At 47.1% G+C, this 14,374-nt stretch overlaps 1 protein-coding gene across 1 annotated transcript in view; it reads left to right on the top strand.

The window, feature by feature from the left end:
- The first annotated feature begins 5,315 nt into the window (after positions 1-5,315).
- Myo1e (myosin IE) overlaps positions 5,316-14,374 on the top strand; it is a 139,447-nt gene continuing 130,388 nt past the window's right edge. The window contains exon 1 of the mRNA XM_042687737.1: positions 5,316-5,421. Coding sequence (XP_042543671.1) covers positions 5,419-5,421 — 3 coding nt within the window. The 5' untranslated portion in view covers positions 5,316-5,418. The remainder of the gene's footprint in view (positions 5,422-14,374) is intronic.

Genomic DNA, 14,374 nt, shown 5'->3' with positions numbered 1-14,374 from the left:
TTCTATTTATGTGGTGCTAAGGAATCGAATCCAGGGCCACATGCATGCGAAGCAAGCACTCTACCATGGCACCATCTTCCCAGCCCCAAGCTCTGTCCTTTTTACATGTTCTATGTATGAATTTGTTTTGGTACCAGTCCTGGTGCTTGAACTCAGAGCTTGGGCAATGACTCTCAGCTTTTAGTGCTCTACCACTTGAGCCACAGCTCTACTTCCAGATTTTTTCTGTGATTCATTGGAGATAGAGTCTCATGGACTTTTCTGCCCAGGCAGGCTTCAGACAACAGCCCTCAGATCTCAGCCTCCTGAGTAGCTAGGATTATAGGTGTGAGCCACCAGCACCGGGTTGGATGACTTTTCTAACCTGACCTGCAGCTCTGAGAGGGTAGTGCCTTGTGCAAAACTGCTGATGCTTCTCATTGTATGTCTTTGCTGTAATTGTTGGGAATTTACTGTTGACTAGGTTGGCCTTGAATTCCTGGGAGTAAACTATCCTCCTGCTGGTGCCTCCTGAGAAGGCTGGATTACAGGTACGCATTGCTATGCCCAGCTATTGTCTTTTTAATTTTATCATCTGTATCCCCAGTTTTAAAATCATAAATTCTTGCTGGGACACCAGTGGCTCATGCCTGTAATCTTAGCTACTCAGGAGGGGAGTGTGAAGGCTGAGGAAGAGATCATGGTTCAAAGCCTGGGCAGAAAAGTCAGTCATATTTCCAATTAACCATAAAAAAAATCAACGAAAACCAGGAGTGGAGCTGTGGTTCAAGTGGTAGAACACCAGCCTTGAGCAAAAAAACTCAGGGCAATGTCTAGGCCTGAATTCAAGCCATAATATTGGCACCAAAAAAATCATGAACTCGGGGCTGGCAAGGTAGCTCAGTGGTAGAGTACTTGCCTTGCATGCATGAGGCCCTGGGTTTGATTCCTCAGCACCACATAAGCAGAAAATGCCGGAAGTGGTGCTGTGGCTCAAGTGCTAGAGCACTAGCCTTGAGCTGAAGAGCTGAAGAGCTGAGGGACAGCGCCCAGGCCCAGAGTTCAGGCCCCATGACAAAAAAAAAAAAAATCCTAAACTCAAAGCTGGTCTCATGCCTGTTAAATCTAGCTACTCAGAAGACTGAGATCTGAGGATTGCGGTTCAAAGCCAGCCCAGGCAGGAATGTCTGTGAGACTCTTATCTCCAAATAACCAACAGAAAACTGGAAGTGGCACTGTGGCTCAAGTGGTAGAGGGCTAACCTTGAGCTGAAGAGCTCAGGGACAGTGGTCAGTATAAGCCCCATGACTGACAAAAAGACAAAACAAACAAAAGCAAACAAAAAAACCCAAAAAACTCAGCAAAGGCAGGAAACAGTTGCATTTCTAGTGTCTAACCTATGTCCTCAGGAAGGTATTCAATTATATTCGTTTCCCTGTATATAAGAATCAGGACAATATGGTTTTCTTTGAATTAAATAAAATTACAATATAATTCTCCCTTTTAATTTGTCTAACTCAGTGCCTCCCCCCTCCCCCCACTCTGGTCCTGGGGCTTGAACTCAGGGCCTGGGTGCTGTCCCTGAGTCTCTTTGTGATCAAGACTAGTGCTCTACCACTTGAACCATAGCACCACTTCTGGCTTTGAGTAATTTATTCGCAGTAAGAGTCTCATAGGGACTCTTCTGCCTGGGCTGCTCTGAACTGGGGTCCTCAGATCTCAGCTAGGATTACAGGTATGAGCCACTGGTGCCAGGCTCAGTGGCTTTATAATGTGTTCATACATTTTTTAAATCGTCAACTGTAATTGCAGAATGTTTTCATTGCTTCAAAGGAAAACAATGCATTTCCAGCCTCTGTCTTTCTGCTCATCACCAATCTGCTTGGTTTCCAGATAGACAACCCTACTTATGACTTCCATATCTATGGAGTTGTACTTACTTTTTATGGTTGAGTGATATTTCACTTTGTACATGTACCACAATGCTTTGAAGGTGAACTTACCTGTTTTCCAAATGTTAGCAACTAAAACAGGAGCCTGTAGGAACAAGCTCCTATATTAATGCACTTTCAAAACATCCTTCCCCCATCTCTGTCTCTGTCATTCTCTCTTTTTTTTTTTTTTGGTCCAGTCGTGGGGCCTGAACTCTGGGCCTGGGTGCTGTCCCTTCAGCTCAAGGCTAACACTCTACCACTTGAGCCACAGCGCCACTTCCGGCTTTTTTCTTTTTGCTTATGTGGTGCTGAGGAATCGAACCCAGGGCCTCAGGCATGCAAGGCAAGCGCTCTACCACTGAGCCACCTTCCCAGCCCCTCTGTCATTCTCTTATTTGTGGCAGTATTGGGGTTTGAATTCAGGGCTTCTTGTGTGCTTGGCTTGCTTGCCTGGCTGGTGCTCCACTTCTTAAACAACTACTCCAGCTCTGCTTTTTTAAAATTTACCAGTCCTGGGGCTTGAACTCAGGGCCTGGACACTGTCCCTGAGCTTCTTTTGCTTAAGGCTAGTGCTCTACCACGTGAGGGCTGTGAATAGACCAATTTCTGATTTCAGAATCTCAAGTGGGGAAAGGGGAAGGGAGAGAGAAGGAGGGGGAGGAAGATGAAAGGGAGAGAAAAGGGGAGATTAGTTTAGGGACCCTTATCATCTCAGGAGCTGAGGAAATAAGCTTGGTGGGTCACAACTAGATCTCTACAGGATCTCTGCAGGTGAGATCTAAACACAGCACTTCTGGCTTTTTCTATTTATGTGGTCCTGAGGAATCACACACAGGACTTCGTGCATGCGAGCCAAGCATTCTACCAATTCTACCAATAAGCCACATTCCCCCACACTGCTTTTTTTTTTTTTTTTGCTGGTTAATTAGAGCTGGCATCTCATGGGCTTTTCTGCTGGGGTTGGCTTTGCACTGTGATCCTCTGGATCTGGACCCTTCTCAGTAGCTCAGATTAACAGGTATGAGCCACCAGCACTCAGCTTTCCTTTGGCAACCTCTTTGGGCAAAGAAACTAAGCATGTCTGGAGCTTTTTTGGGGGGCGGGGGTCCAGTCGTGGGGCCTGAACTCTGAGCCTGGGCGCTGTCCCTCAGCTCTTTAGCTCAAGGCCAGCGCTCTACCACTTGAGCCACAGCGCCACTTCAGTTTTCTGGTGGTTTATTGGAGATAAGAGTCTCATGGACTTTCCTGCCTGGGCTGGCTTTGAACCGAGATCCTCAGATCTCAGCCTCCTGAGTAATTAGGATTATAGGTTTGAGCCACCGGGGCCTGGCTGGAACATTTTTTTGTTGTTGTGGTTCATCTTTAAAAAAACAATAATACCACATTTTATCCGCACAAATTCATTGGGTTTCATCATATATGCATATGCATCATATAATGTATTTTGATGATGGTAAAACTTCACCACTGAACCCCCTTTTCTAGATGAGATTTAACATCCTTCTTAACTATGACCCCTATTCACAGCCCATCAAGTAATTTCAAGTAAATGCTTGCAAGTCTTTTGAAGTGCTGTGTTCAGATCTCACCTGCAGAGATCCTGGGGCGATCTCTTTAAGCCCCCTAGATGATAAGGGTCCCTAAACTAATCTCCCCCTTTCCCTCCCTTTCATCTCCCTCCCCTTCCTTCTTCCCTCTCCCTTCCCCTGTCCCCACTTGAGTTCCTGAAAGCAGAAATCAGTCCATTCACAGCTCTGCCTGCGCTCCTGATTGCTTTCCACAGGTGTGTGGCCCGAGGCTGGAGAGTCTTCCCACACATTTTCCTCCTCTCCTCCCTCCTCTCCCTACCCTTCCCCCCCTCTCTCCCTTCTCTTTCTCCTCGTTTGTGTCATGGAGTTTGAACTCAGGGCCTGAACCATGCCTCTGAGCTTTTTTCTGCTCAAGGCTAACAGTCTACCAATCTGAGCCACAACACCACTTCTGGTTTTCAAAGCCGGGCTGGCTTTGCTGATCCTCAGATCTCAGCCTCCTGAGTAGCTAGGATTACAAGCATGAGCCACCCGTGCCTGGCCCACTTCTGGTTTTCTGGAGAGCAGAGTTTCATGGATTTTTCTTACTGGCTTGGAACCTTGATCTTCAGACCTCAGCTCGCATTTCAGGCTAGCCGCCAGCTCCAGGCTTTTGCTCCCTCCCTCTTTTGCTTTTCCCCCTTCTCTCCTCCCTCCTCCCTCCTCCCTCCCTCCTCTCCCCACTCTCTTCTCTTTCCTCCTCCCTCCTCCCTTCTCCCTCCTCCCGTCTCCCTCCCTCCTCCCCTCTGGTACTCAATGCACCTTGCTCCTAGCAGGGAAAAAAAGTTTCCCTTTGTTTTTTTAAAGGAAATCAGGTAAAGGGGGAAGGACATTGACATTTTTTGACTTTCCTTATTATCCAGACATAGGAAAGAAAAAGGATTTCCTTTGGGTGCTTGCCACCACCCTGATCTATGCTGATAAAATATTTCCTTTTTTTTTTTTAACCTTCTAGGAAAATCATGGGACTTCAGCTTCCAAGCTAGATTTCCCCCCCACCCCCCCAAAAGCTGGCCTCTACCACTGGAGCCACACGTCTACTTCTGGCTTTTTCTTTGTGGTGGTCATTGGAGATGAGTCTCTTGGACTTTGCTTGCCCGGGCTGACTTCGAACCGCGATCCCTGTGATCTCAGCCTCCTGAGTAGGGAGGATGACAGGCGTGAGTCACCGGCACTCCGCTTGGAACTATTCGTTTCCACCAACGAAGTGGTGGATGGAGATGACCCGGCCTCACCTGTGAGTCTTGGGGCACCCGGCTCAGGTCCGGCCTCCCGAGCAGCCGGTGGGCGAGGCCGGCAGGCCGGACTACAGGATCCAGAGGCCTTTGGAAACTCCCCCCCGCAGCCGTCTGGTTGGCCAGCCGCGGTTTCCCCCGAGGAGTGACGCTGCGAACACAGATCCTGATTGGCCAGGCCGGAGCTGAATTCTCCATTTATGGACAGATTGCCCGGCCCGAGCGCAGGCTGAGCCTGAGCGGACTTCACCGAGTTAACTTCAGTAGCTTGAGCAAAAGCGTTTAGAAGCGAGGGCTCGGGGCCGATCCCGAGCACCTGGGGAACGGGGCGCTTCTAGACGATCCCTCGATCCTGCGATCCTAGCAGATCCCCGGGCGGTCCCCGGCTCCCCGCGCGCGCGCGCACCGAGCGCGCTCCGCTCCGCCGGCCGCAGCGCCCCGGGCTTCGCCCTCACCTAGCGCGCGGGGCGGCGGCGGATCCCGCCTGGATGGAGTCACCCCTCGGCTGCCATTGGCTCCTGTGAGCGCTTGGCTGTCCGGAGCCCGGTGCGAGTTTTTTCTTGAGGGGGGGGGGGGGTGGGAGTGTTTTGGATTTTTTTTTTTTTAATTTTTTGACCCTGGGAACCAACTTTGGAAGTTCACCCCGGAGTCTGCGTTCCAGTCCCAGCTCCCAGCCAGCCGGGCCCGGCCCCGCGAGTCACCATGGTGAGTTGGCCGCGCCGCCGCGTCCCGGGACGCCTGATCCCAGCCGGGGAACGAGAATCGGGAAAGGGAGTGTGTGTGTGTGCGTGCGTGTGTGTGTGGGGGGACAGGAAACCCCAATGTTGGTGGGGCGGGGGACACCCACCTTGGGCACGCTGCCCAGGCCAGGGGTGGAAAACGGTGGACGCGGGAGTCTGCACGTCTTTGGGCTCTGATTGCCTGCTGCTTGTCTTCAATGGGGGGGGGGGGGGAGGAAGGCAATTTTGGGGGAGTTGGGGGGTACGTGTGTGTGTGTGTGGCGGGGAGGGGAGGGGAAGAGGGGAAGGAGAGGGAGGAGGCAAGGAAAACTTTTTCAAGTCGCTTAACTTTTTGTGGCCGGGTTGCTATGGCTGCCAGCCGCGGGGAGCCCCAGTGTGGGCACACGTGTTTGCAGAGGGGGGGGTACAGCCCTGCCAGGGGGAAACCTTTACTCCTGCTGGGAAGTTCGAGGGGGGCGGGGAGCCGCTGTGTGGTGCCACCTCCTCCCCCTCCTTACCCCCCCCCCCCCGGCTGCCCTCCCGCCCCACACCCGGGCTGGGAAGGCCCAGCCTGGTCAGGCTGCCCCCCGCCCCTCCCAGCGCTTGGCATCGCCTCCCTGCCCTGTCCGGGGTCGGAGGCCGGGCAGAGGCCTCAGCTGCTCCTCCTGGCATCGCCCTGCCTCGGAGCCATGCGCAGCCGCACAAAGGCCAGGCAGGGAGGCAGGTAGGGCGAGGAGGACCTGGTGGCGGGCAGCGAGCAAGTGACCTGGGTGCAGCCTGGAACCGCCCTGGCCTGGCGAGGTGATTGCCACCACTCTGGATTGTATGCAAGAAGGACTCAAGATGTTGTTGTTGCTGGGAGGGGTGTTGTGTGTGTGTGCCAGTCCTGGAACTTGAACTCAGGACCAGCGAGCTGTCCCTGAGTATTCTTTCTCTCCCCTTCTCCCTCCTTTCTTTCTCTCTCTCTCCTTCTCCACCCCGCCCCCCTCGGTTAGCTCTCTAGCTCTTGAGTTCCAGCTCCACTTCTGGCTTTTTGAGGGTTCGTTGGAGATAACTCTCGTAGACTTTCCTGTCTAGTCCAGCTTTGAACGTTGATCCTCAGATCTCAGCCTCCTGAGTAGTTAGGACGAGCCCCCACGGGCCCGTTGCTCCTTTAACTCTGGCACTTTGGGAATCTATGGAGCTGGCCGCATGTCTCCTCAATAACCTTCGTTCCATCCCTTGGGCTTTGGTGCCGCGGTGTAGCTTTCCTTCTGAAAGTAAGGATGCTATTTTTGCGAGAGTTGCAGTCTCGCAGAAAGATAGAAAAAAGTTCTACAAGATTTTGTACTTTGCACACTTCCTTCCTTAAAAAGGAATCCTGATTATTATTATTATTATTATATGATGGGGCATCCTCTGATTCCTTGTGGTTTAATGGTTTTAAGGGGGAAACTAAGTCACAGTGACACTTCTCTCCCTCGTCCCCCCCACCCCCAGCAATTATATAAAAAAATTCTCCAGCCTCACCTGCTGGAATGATCCAGAGTTCACATGCAGCCCCTGACCTCCCTTCTGTTAATTCAAAAGAGTGATTAAAAAAATCCAGGGCTGGGAAGGTGGCTCAGTGGTAGAGTGCTTGCCTTGCATGCATGAGGTCCTGGGTTCGAGTCCTCAGCACCATATAAACAGAAAAAGCTTGGGGGTGGGGGGAAGATGGGAAAGGGATGGGAAGGGGAAACAAAGGAGGAGGCAACAATGCTTGATAAGAAATGTACTCATTACCTTGCCCATGTAATTATAATGCCTCTGTACGGTATTTTCACAATTGAAAAAAGAAAAAGAAAAAGCTGGAAGTGGTGCTGTGGCTCAAGTGGTAGAGCGCTAGCCTTGAGCTGAAGAGCTGAGGGACAGTGCCCAGGCCCAGAGTTCAAGCTCAAAGACCAAGAAAAAAAAAATCCTTTGTACTAGTACTTAAAGATGAGATAAAATGTATATATCAAGCTTCAACAACAACAAAATCTTTAAATGGTATCTTTGACTGAAGCTTTTACATATTTTACACAGTCCAAACGTGTCACCTTTGCCCCTAAGAGAATACTTGAACTATAAATAAACTTCCACCTCCGGTGGTTAAAAAGTCAGACTGCCATCTAGTATTTTTGGAATCCCTACCAAAAAGAAGAAAATCATTTATACCAAGCATGCATTTGGGTGGAACTTACTAAATTGGGCATCTGACCACTTAAACTTGAGCAATGTGATTCGTGATGCTCCTGGCACTTTAGAAGGGCTGTAATTATTTTCCATAGCTCGATATTTCTAAAATAAATAAATAAAAATCAATGTGCTTATGTGAAGAGTTTAAAGAATCTTACAGAATTTATTACTTAGATAATAACCATGACAAGACCAAATTTCTCTCATTGAAGTCTTTTTTCAGGAAAGACAAAGTGGTCCTACATTTCCCCCTCCCTTTTTTTTTTTGTCGGTTGTGAGGCTTGAACTCTGGGCCTGAGCACTGTCCCTCAGCTCCTCAGCTTAAGGCTAGTCTCTACCACTTGAGCCACAGATCAGGTTTTCTGGTGGTTAATTGGAGATAAGAGTCTCCTGGACTTTCCTGCCCGGGCTGGCTTTGAACTGAGATCCTCAGATCTCAGCCTCCTGATTAGCTAGGATTACAGCCACCAGTGCCTGGCTTCTTACTTTTGTTTTTGATGCAGGTTCTGGGCCTTGAACTCAGAGCCTGGTCTCTGTCTCTGAGCTTTTTTTTTTAAACTCAAGGCTAGAGTTCTACCACATAAACCATCGCTCCACTTTCAGCTTTTTGGGTATTTAATTAAAGATAAGTTTCTCTTAGACTTTCCTGCCAGGCTGGCTTTGAATAGATCTTCAGATCTCAGCCTCCAGAGTAGCTAGGATTAAAAGAATCATCCACCAGTACCTCGCCTCCCCCCTCCCTCCCTCAGTTTTTAAATTGAGATCTGGGAATACCTTGGTTTAGTTTGGTTGATTGCTGTTGAGGTAGAGTGATGATTGGTAAAGTGTGTGTAAAGGAAGCATTGTGGGAAGATGGCGGGGCAGGGTGTAACTTACCTGTGGCTGGGCTCCCAGCCATCAGTGCAGATGGGCATGTGTGTGGCTTCCCGGGAGACTATCTGTGTATTCGATATACTTTCTGAAGCCACTATTCACTGGTGGGGGGAAAAAAATGGAAACAGCTAGGTGGCCTGAAATGGGAGAAGTACCATTGGTGAGTCTCCTGGATATCCACAGAGTCATTTGGCCCAAGTGAAATGAATCATTTTGTCCCTGATTTGGAGGGAAAAAAAAAGTTTAAGATTGTTCATTAGAATAATGTGACATTGCCTTAAAAGACAGTATCATCAATGATTAGCAATCCCTGTTAGAATATGATATTTCTTTAAGATGAAGTCAAGCCACAGGTAGCTTCATTTGTTTTTCTAGTGGTTGTCTGGGCCTGCCTAGCTGGTGAATGTCCTCAGCTGCCTAACTTAGAAGCGGAAGGGAAGGGACATTAGGTCAGTGGGTGTGGCCAGAAATTAGCGTGGAGAACAAACAGGCCCTTAGTAGAGCACCTGTATTGCGTTGTTATCTCTCTCCTGCTCACTCCTCTCTCCCCCCCCACATACACACACACACACACACACACACACACACACACACACACACACACACACACACACACACATTTTAGGAAGCTTAGTAGCCTATTAGAAAGCTTCTCCACCTGCGCCCAAGGCTCTGTCGAAAGTCGTTCTGTGGTGACTCATAAGGAAGACATTCTGATTCATGAACACCAGGCCCAGTTCCCAGTTCTTTCCTTATCTCCTGGAAAACTCACTGTGGGTCCTGGCTACCTTGGTCAACCCAAGAACACTGCCAGACAGTAGTTACTGGCATCATTTTCTTCATTTCTTCCTCTTTATTTGGTGCCAGTCCTGGGGCTTGAATGGAGGGCTAGATGCTGTCCCCTGGAGCTTTTTTGTTTTTTTGCTAGTGCTCTACTAGTTGAACCACAGCACCACTTCCGACTTTTTCGTAGTTTATTAGAGGTGTCTCTCCCTGACTTTCCTGACTGGCTGGCTTCAAACTGCCATCCTCAGATCTCAGCCTCCTGAGTAGCTTGGATTACAAGTGTGAGCCACCAGTGCCCAGATGATTGTGGCTTTTTTTTTTTCTTTTGGTCAGTCGTGGAGCTTGAACTCTGGGCCTGGGTGCTGTCCCTCAGCTCTTCAGCTCAAGGCTAGCGCTCTACCCCTTGAGCCACAGTGCTGCTTCTGGCTTTTTCTGCTTATGTGGTGCTGAGGAATTGAACCCAGGGCTGGCCTCATGCATGCAACGCAAGCACTCTACCACTGAGCCACCTTCCTAGCCAGCTTTTTTTTTTTTTAATAGCACATAAAGGAACTTTTTGTGGGCATGAGCAGTGGAGATTTGACTGATAGAAAGTTATGTCTGAAGTTCTGCTGAATGCTTTTGGCCTCAGAAATAAAGTCAAATTCATTTGGTTTCTGTGAGTTAAATGTGTAGAAATATTTGAATAAATATGAATTGGTGCTGGGTGCTGGTGGCTCACATCTGTAATCCTAGCTACTCAGGAGGCTGAGATCTGGGCAGGAAACTCCATGAGACTCTTATCTCCAATAAACCACTAGAAAAATGGAAGTGGTGCTGTGGCTCAAGTGGTAGAGCGCTCACCTTGAGCTGAAGAGCTGAGGGATAGCGCCCAAGCCCAGGGTTCAAGCCCCACCATTGATAAATAAATAAATAAAATATTTATATATATACTGGCCACTGCTTCAGAAAATATCTAAGATTTTTTGTCCTTATTTGAGTATTACTGAGAATAAGTTATAGCTATTATGCACGCGCGCGCACACACACACACACACAAGACTTGGAAAAATAGAAATCTGATCGAGTGCTGATTCTAGCTAAGCAAGTTCCTTGGAGGTGATTGCTGGCATGTATTTAGGGAGTGTGGAAATCCATTTCAAATATGTTTTCTGAGAAGATAACCTAGTTCATTTCTCCTGATTTGCTTATCCCATTGCTAGGAAGTCTCCTAGCCAAAAACAAATACAATCCAACCAAACAAAACTTAAAAAGACAAAGCATTCAGAAAAATTGTTTTGTATCAGTTCTGGGGCTTAAACTCAAAGCCTAGGCTCTGACCCTGAGCATTTATGCTCAAGGCTAGCACTCTACCACTGGAGCCACAGTTCCACTTACTAGCTTTTTTTGGTGGTTAATTGGAGAGTCTCATGGACTTGCCTGCCTGGTTGGCTTCAAATGGCAATTCTCAGATCTCAGCCTCTTGAGTAGCTGGGATTACAGATGGAATTCCAGCCATCAGCATCCACTTAACATACTGAAATATATTGGAAGCCTCACACAATTACAAGGTATTATGCATTTCATAGGGGAATGTATAAATATGCAGAGCCATGGTTTTTAAGCTGAGTCATGTACTAAATAAATATAATATACAATATGCTACATATTATGGAAAGGGCGCTGTGGCTCAAGTGGTAGAGCTCTAGCCTTGAGCTGACTGCACCCAGGCCCAGAGTTCAAGCCCCATGACTGACAAAAATAAATACTACATATTAGATATCAATAAAGTACATAATTAAAAGATATAATCTATAATGTACTATATATAATTATATATCACAGGTGACATAACTAATATTATATAATATATAGTGTTCACTATATATTATATATTACATAATAATTATAATACAAGCAACAACTTGTATTTTTTACTTTGATGTGATGCAAAGTTTCTCAGTGATAGTTTAAAAGCATTTTTTTATTCATATGTACGTGTTGTACGGAGGGGTTACAGTTACATAAGTCAGGTAAAGAGTACAATTCTTTTTGGACAGTGTTTGCTCTCATTATTTGTGTGTATGTGTATGTGTGTATATGTGTGTATGTATGTGTGTAAACCTTGTGCATGAACTCAGGATCTTACGTTCTCACTTAGCTTTTCCACTCAAGGCTGGCATTCTACCACTTGAGCCACAGCTCTACTTCCAGGTTTTTGGGTTTTGGGTGGTTAATTAGGGATGAGTCTCATGGACTTTCCTGCCCAGATTGGCTTCAAACTGTACTCATAGCTCAGCCTTCTAAGTAGCCAGGATTACAGGTGTAAATCATCAGAATCCAGCAATTTTAATCTAATTTTGTGGTGTTGAGGATCAGACTGGAGGCATTATGTAGGCTACACAAGTACTTTATTGTTCAGGTCATCTTCAGCCCCTAATATTTATGTATGTATGTGTGTATGTATTTGTCAGTTGTGGGGCTTGAACTCATCAGGGCCTGGGCACTGTCCCTGAACTCTTGCTAATTAAAAAAAATTTTTTTAACCTTGCTTGTGTTGGATATATTCAGAACAAAATGGGGGTTAAAGGTTAAATGCCAAAAGTATTAAAAATAAACCTCTCAGCTTTGTAAGCACATTCTATAGTAATGGTGTGCAAAGTGTGTTTTGAATTTCAACGTCAGAATTTATTTTGGCAGAGAAAAGATTTTGGGGCATCCTAGCAAAGGTGTTCCCCCACCTCACCAACCCCAGGTCTTGGGGCTTGAACTCTGGGCCTGGGTGCTATCCCTGAGTTCTTCAGATCAAGGCTGGCATTCTACCACTTGAGCCACAGCGCTACTTCCAGTTTTCTGTTGGTTTATTGGTGATAAGAGTCTCACAGATGTTTCTGCCTGGGATGGTTTTGAATCATGATCCTCAGATCTCAGTCTGTTGAATAGCTAGGATTACAGGCATGAACCACCATTGTCTTTTTTTTTTTTAATATATCTTTATGACAGCCATACTTAAGAGACATATCTGGTATGTGTTAACACACATTGGTAATACCTGGGACTTGAACTCAAGGCCTGGGTGCTGTCTTTGAGCCCTTTTGTGCAAGGCTAACACCCTACCATTTTGAGCCTGCTTCACTTCCAATTTTCTGGTGGTTAATTGGAGATAAGAGTCTCATGGACTTTCCTGCCCAGGCTGGCTTTGAACCATGATTCTCAGTTCTCAGCCTCCTGAGTAGCTTGGGTTACAGGCATGAGCCACCAGCACATAGCTCATCATGGAATTTTAATGACTGCTGACATCCCATCAAATCAGTCAAGTCCCACTGAATGTGGAAAGAGCCATTCAAGGCTACATCCTAAACGATTCTATACATCTTAGCATCTTTGGATTTACCAGATGATTCCAAACTTTGTGGCTTTTATATTTCTCATTTTTCTTGTGCTTCTGTGTATTGGCTGGCCAATCTCCCTGTAGACTGTCTCATCTGATGTGTGTGGTCAGCTGGTGGCTTAGCTGGGGCCTCACCCACTGGTCTGGGAGTTGGCTGGCTTCCCACAGGGATCTCCTGTCACAACAGGCTGGGCGCAGCCTGTTTACATAGTAATAACTAAATCACAGCCCGATTACCCAGCACAGCAAAACACCATGAGCTTTCATAACAGGAATTTCTAATACGTTGGCTTATGTTATATTTGCTGTTGTCTTCATTGGTTAAAGCAAGCAACATGGCTAAGTCCAAAGTCAATGTGAGAAAGGAACGCTATGAAGATTCCATTTTTCTTCTTTCAGCTTTTGTTGTTGTTTTGAGAAGTGTGATATATATATATATATACATATATATATATATGTATATATATATATACATATATATATATGTATATATATATATATATATATATATGTAACCAGATAGACCTGTATTTGCCATTTTGCATTAGACCTGTATTTGCCATTTTGTATTTTCTTTAACTTGCCTTTCTGCTTCTGTACACATGCTTGCTAAACCTTGAAGAATGAAGCTGCTATTCTACCCACCCTCGCCCCAGACACTCGGCAGGGAGTACATGACAAAGTACACATTCCAGACCCTCCCCACCCAGGCCTGGGATCAGAGATAGTGGCCATCTGGCAACCTTAGAGGCCCCGTCCAATTAGTTTAGAGCACAATAATTCGCTAGCCCGACCAATTATTAGCCCCAGCCCTTTTCCTGCTTTGTATTGCACCAATCATCTGCTAGAATTATGACTTAAATTTCCCTCGTGGTGTATTGATTCGTTGCCAATACAGACTGAGGCCTTACCCCTACCAAAGAACATATAAAAAGTGCTATAACCCTGTGTCGGGGGCCTCTTGTCTGCACTCAGACATCAGTGCACAGAGAGGTCCCTGCTGGAGCTCGTCAATAACCGACTATGCTACTTGCATTGATCTTTGGTCCCTGGTGGTCTTTTCGGGTGCTCCAAGTCTCCAGGCATTATATTTGGTGCATGGGCCGGAAGCCCCTTTACAGACCACCCAGATACCTTGATCATTGAGTTGCCAGAAACGGCCGGTAAGTTTTGAGGCATTGCCGATGTATACTGGTTATAACCAATTTGAGAGTTGCTTGCAAGCTTTGTATTTGTGCCAGCAGGGTCAGTGGGAGACATCCCCTGAACCCCTGAACCCTTTGGTGGGCTGCTCCCCGAGGCCCGGTGCTTAGTGCCTGGTCCTTTCTGTCTGAGAGCCCTTCTGAACAGACTGACCAGCAGTCTGACGCGCTCACAGTTCGTATTAAGTGTTGTTGGTACTTAGAACTACCTTCCATTGTGTGTCTCTGTGTTGGTATGTTGATTTCTGTCTGGTTTTTAATTGTCTTAGGAGGTACTTTATGCTTCTGGGTCTGGTCTTTGTTGCTTCTCAGGGTCGCTCCCTTGGTGTCTACCGAGCTTTCTGGCCGGATTATCCAGCCCCCTTTTTGACCTTCTTGACTTGCTTGATTCTATCTCTGACACACTTTGTGCAGCCCATGATTGGTCAGGCTCTAGGATTGTTGTCACTTGGGTGGAACTGGGGGGACCTGGTCAGTGCATCCATGGGGACGGATGTCTTTGTGTCTAG

This window comes from Dipodomys spectabilis, unplaced genomic scaffold (assembly GCF_019054845.1).
Source record: "Dipodomys spectabilis isolate Male_0828 unplaced genomic scaffold, ASM1905484v1 ptg000108l, whole genome shotgun sequence".
Taxonomy (NCBI): domain Eukaryota; kingdom Metazoa; phylum Chordata; class Mammalia; order Rodentia; family Heteromyidae; genus Dipodomys; species Dipodomys spectabilis.
This window is presented reverse-complemented; position numbering and strand designations above follow the sequence as displayed.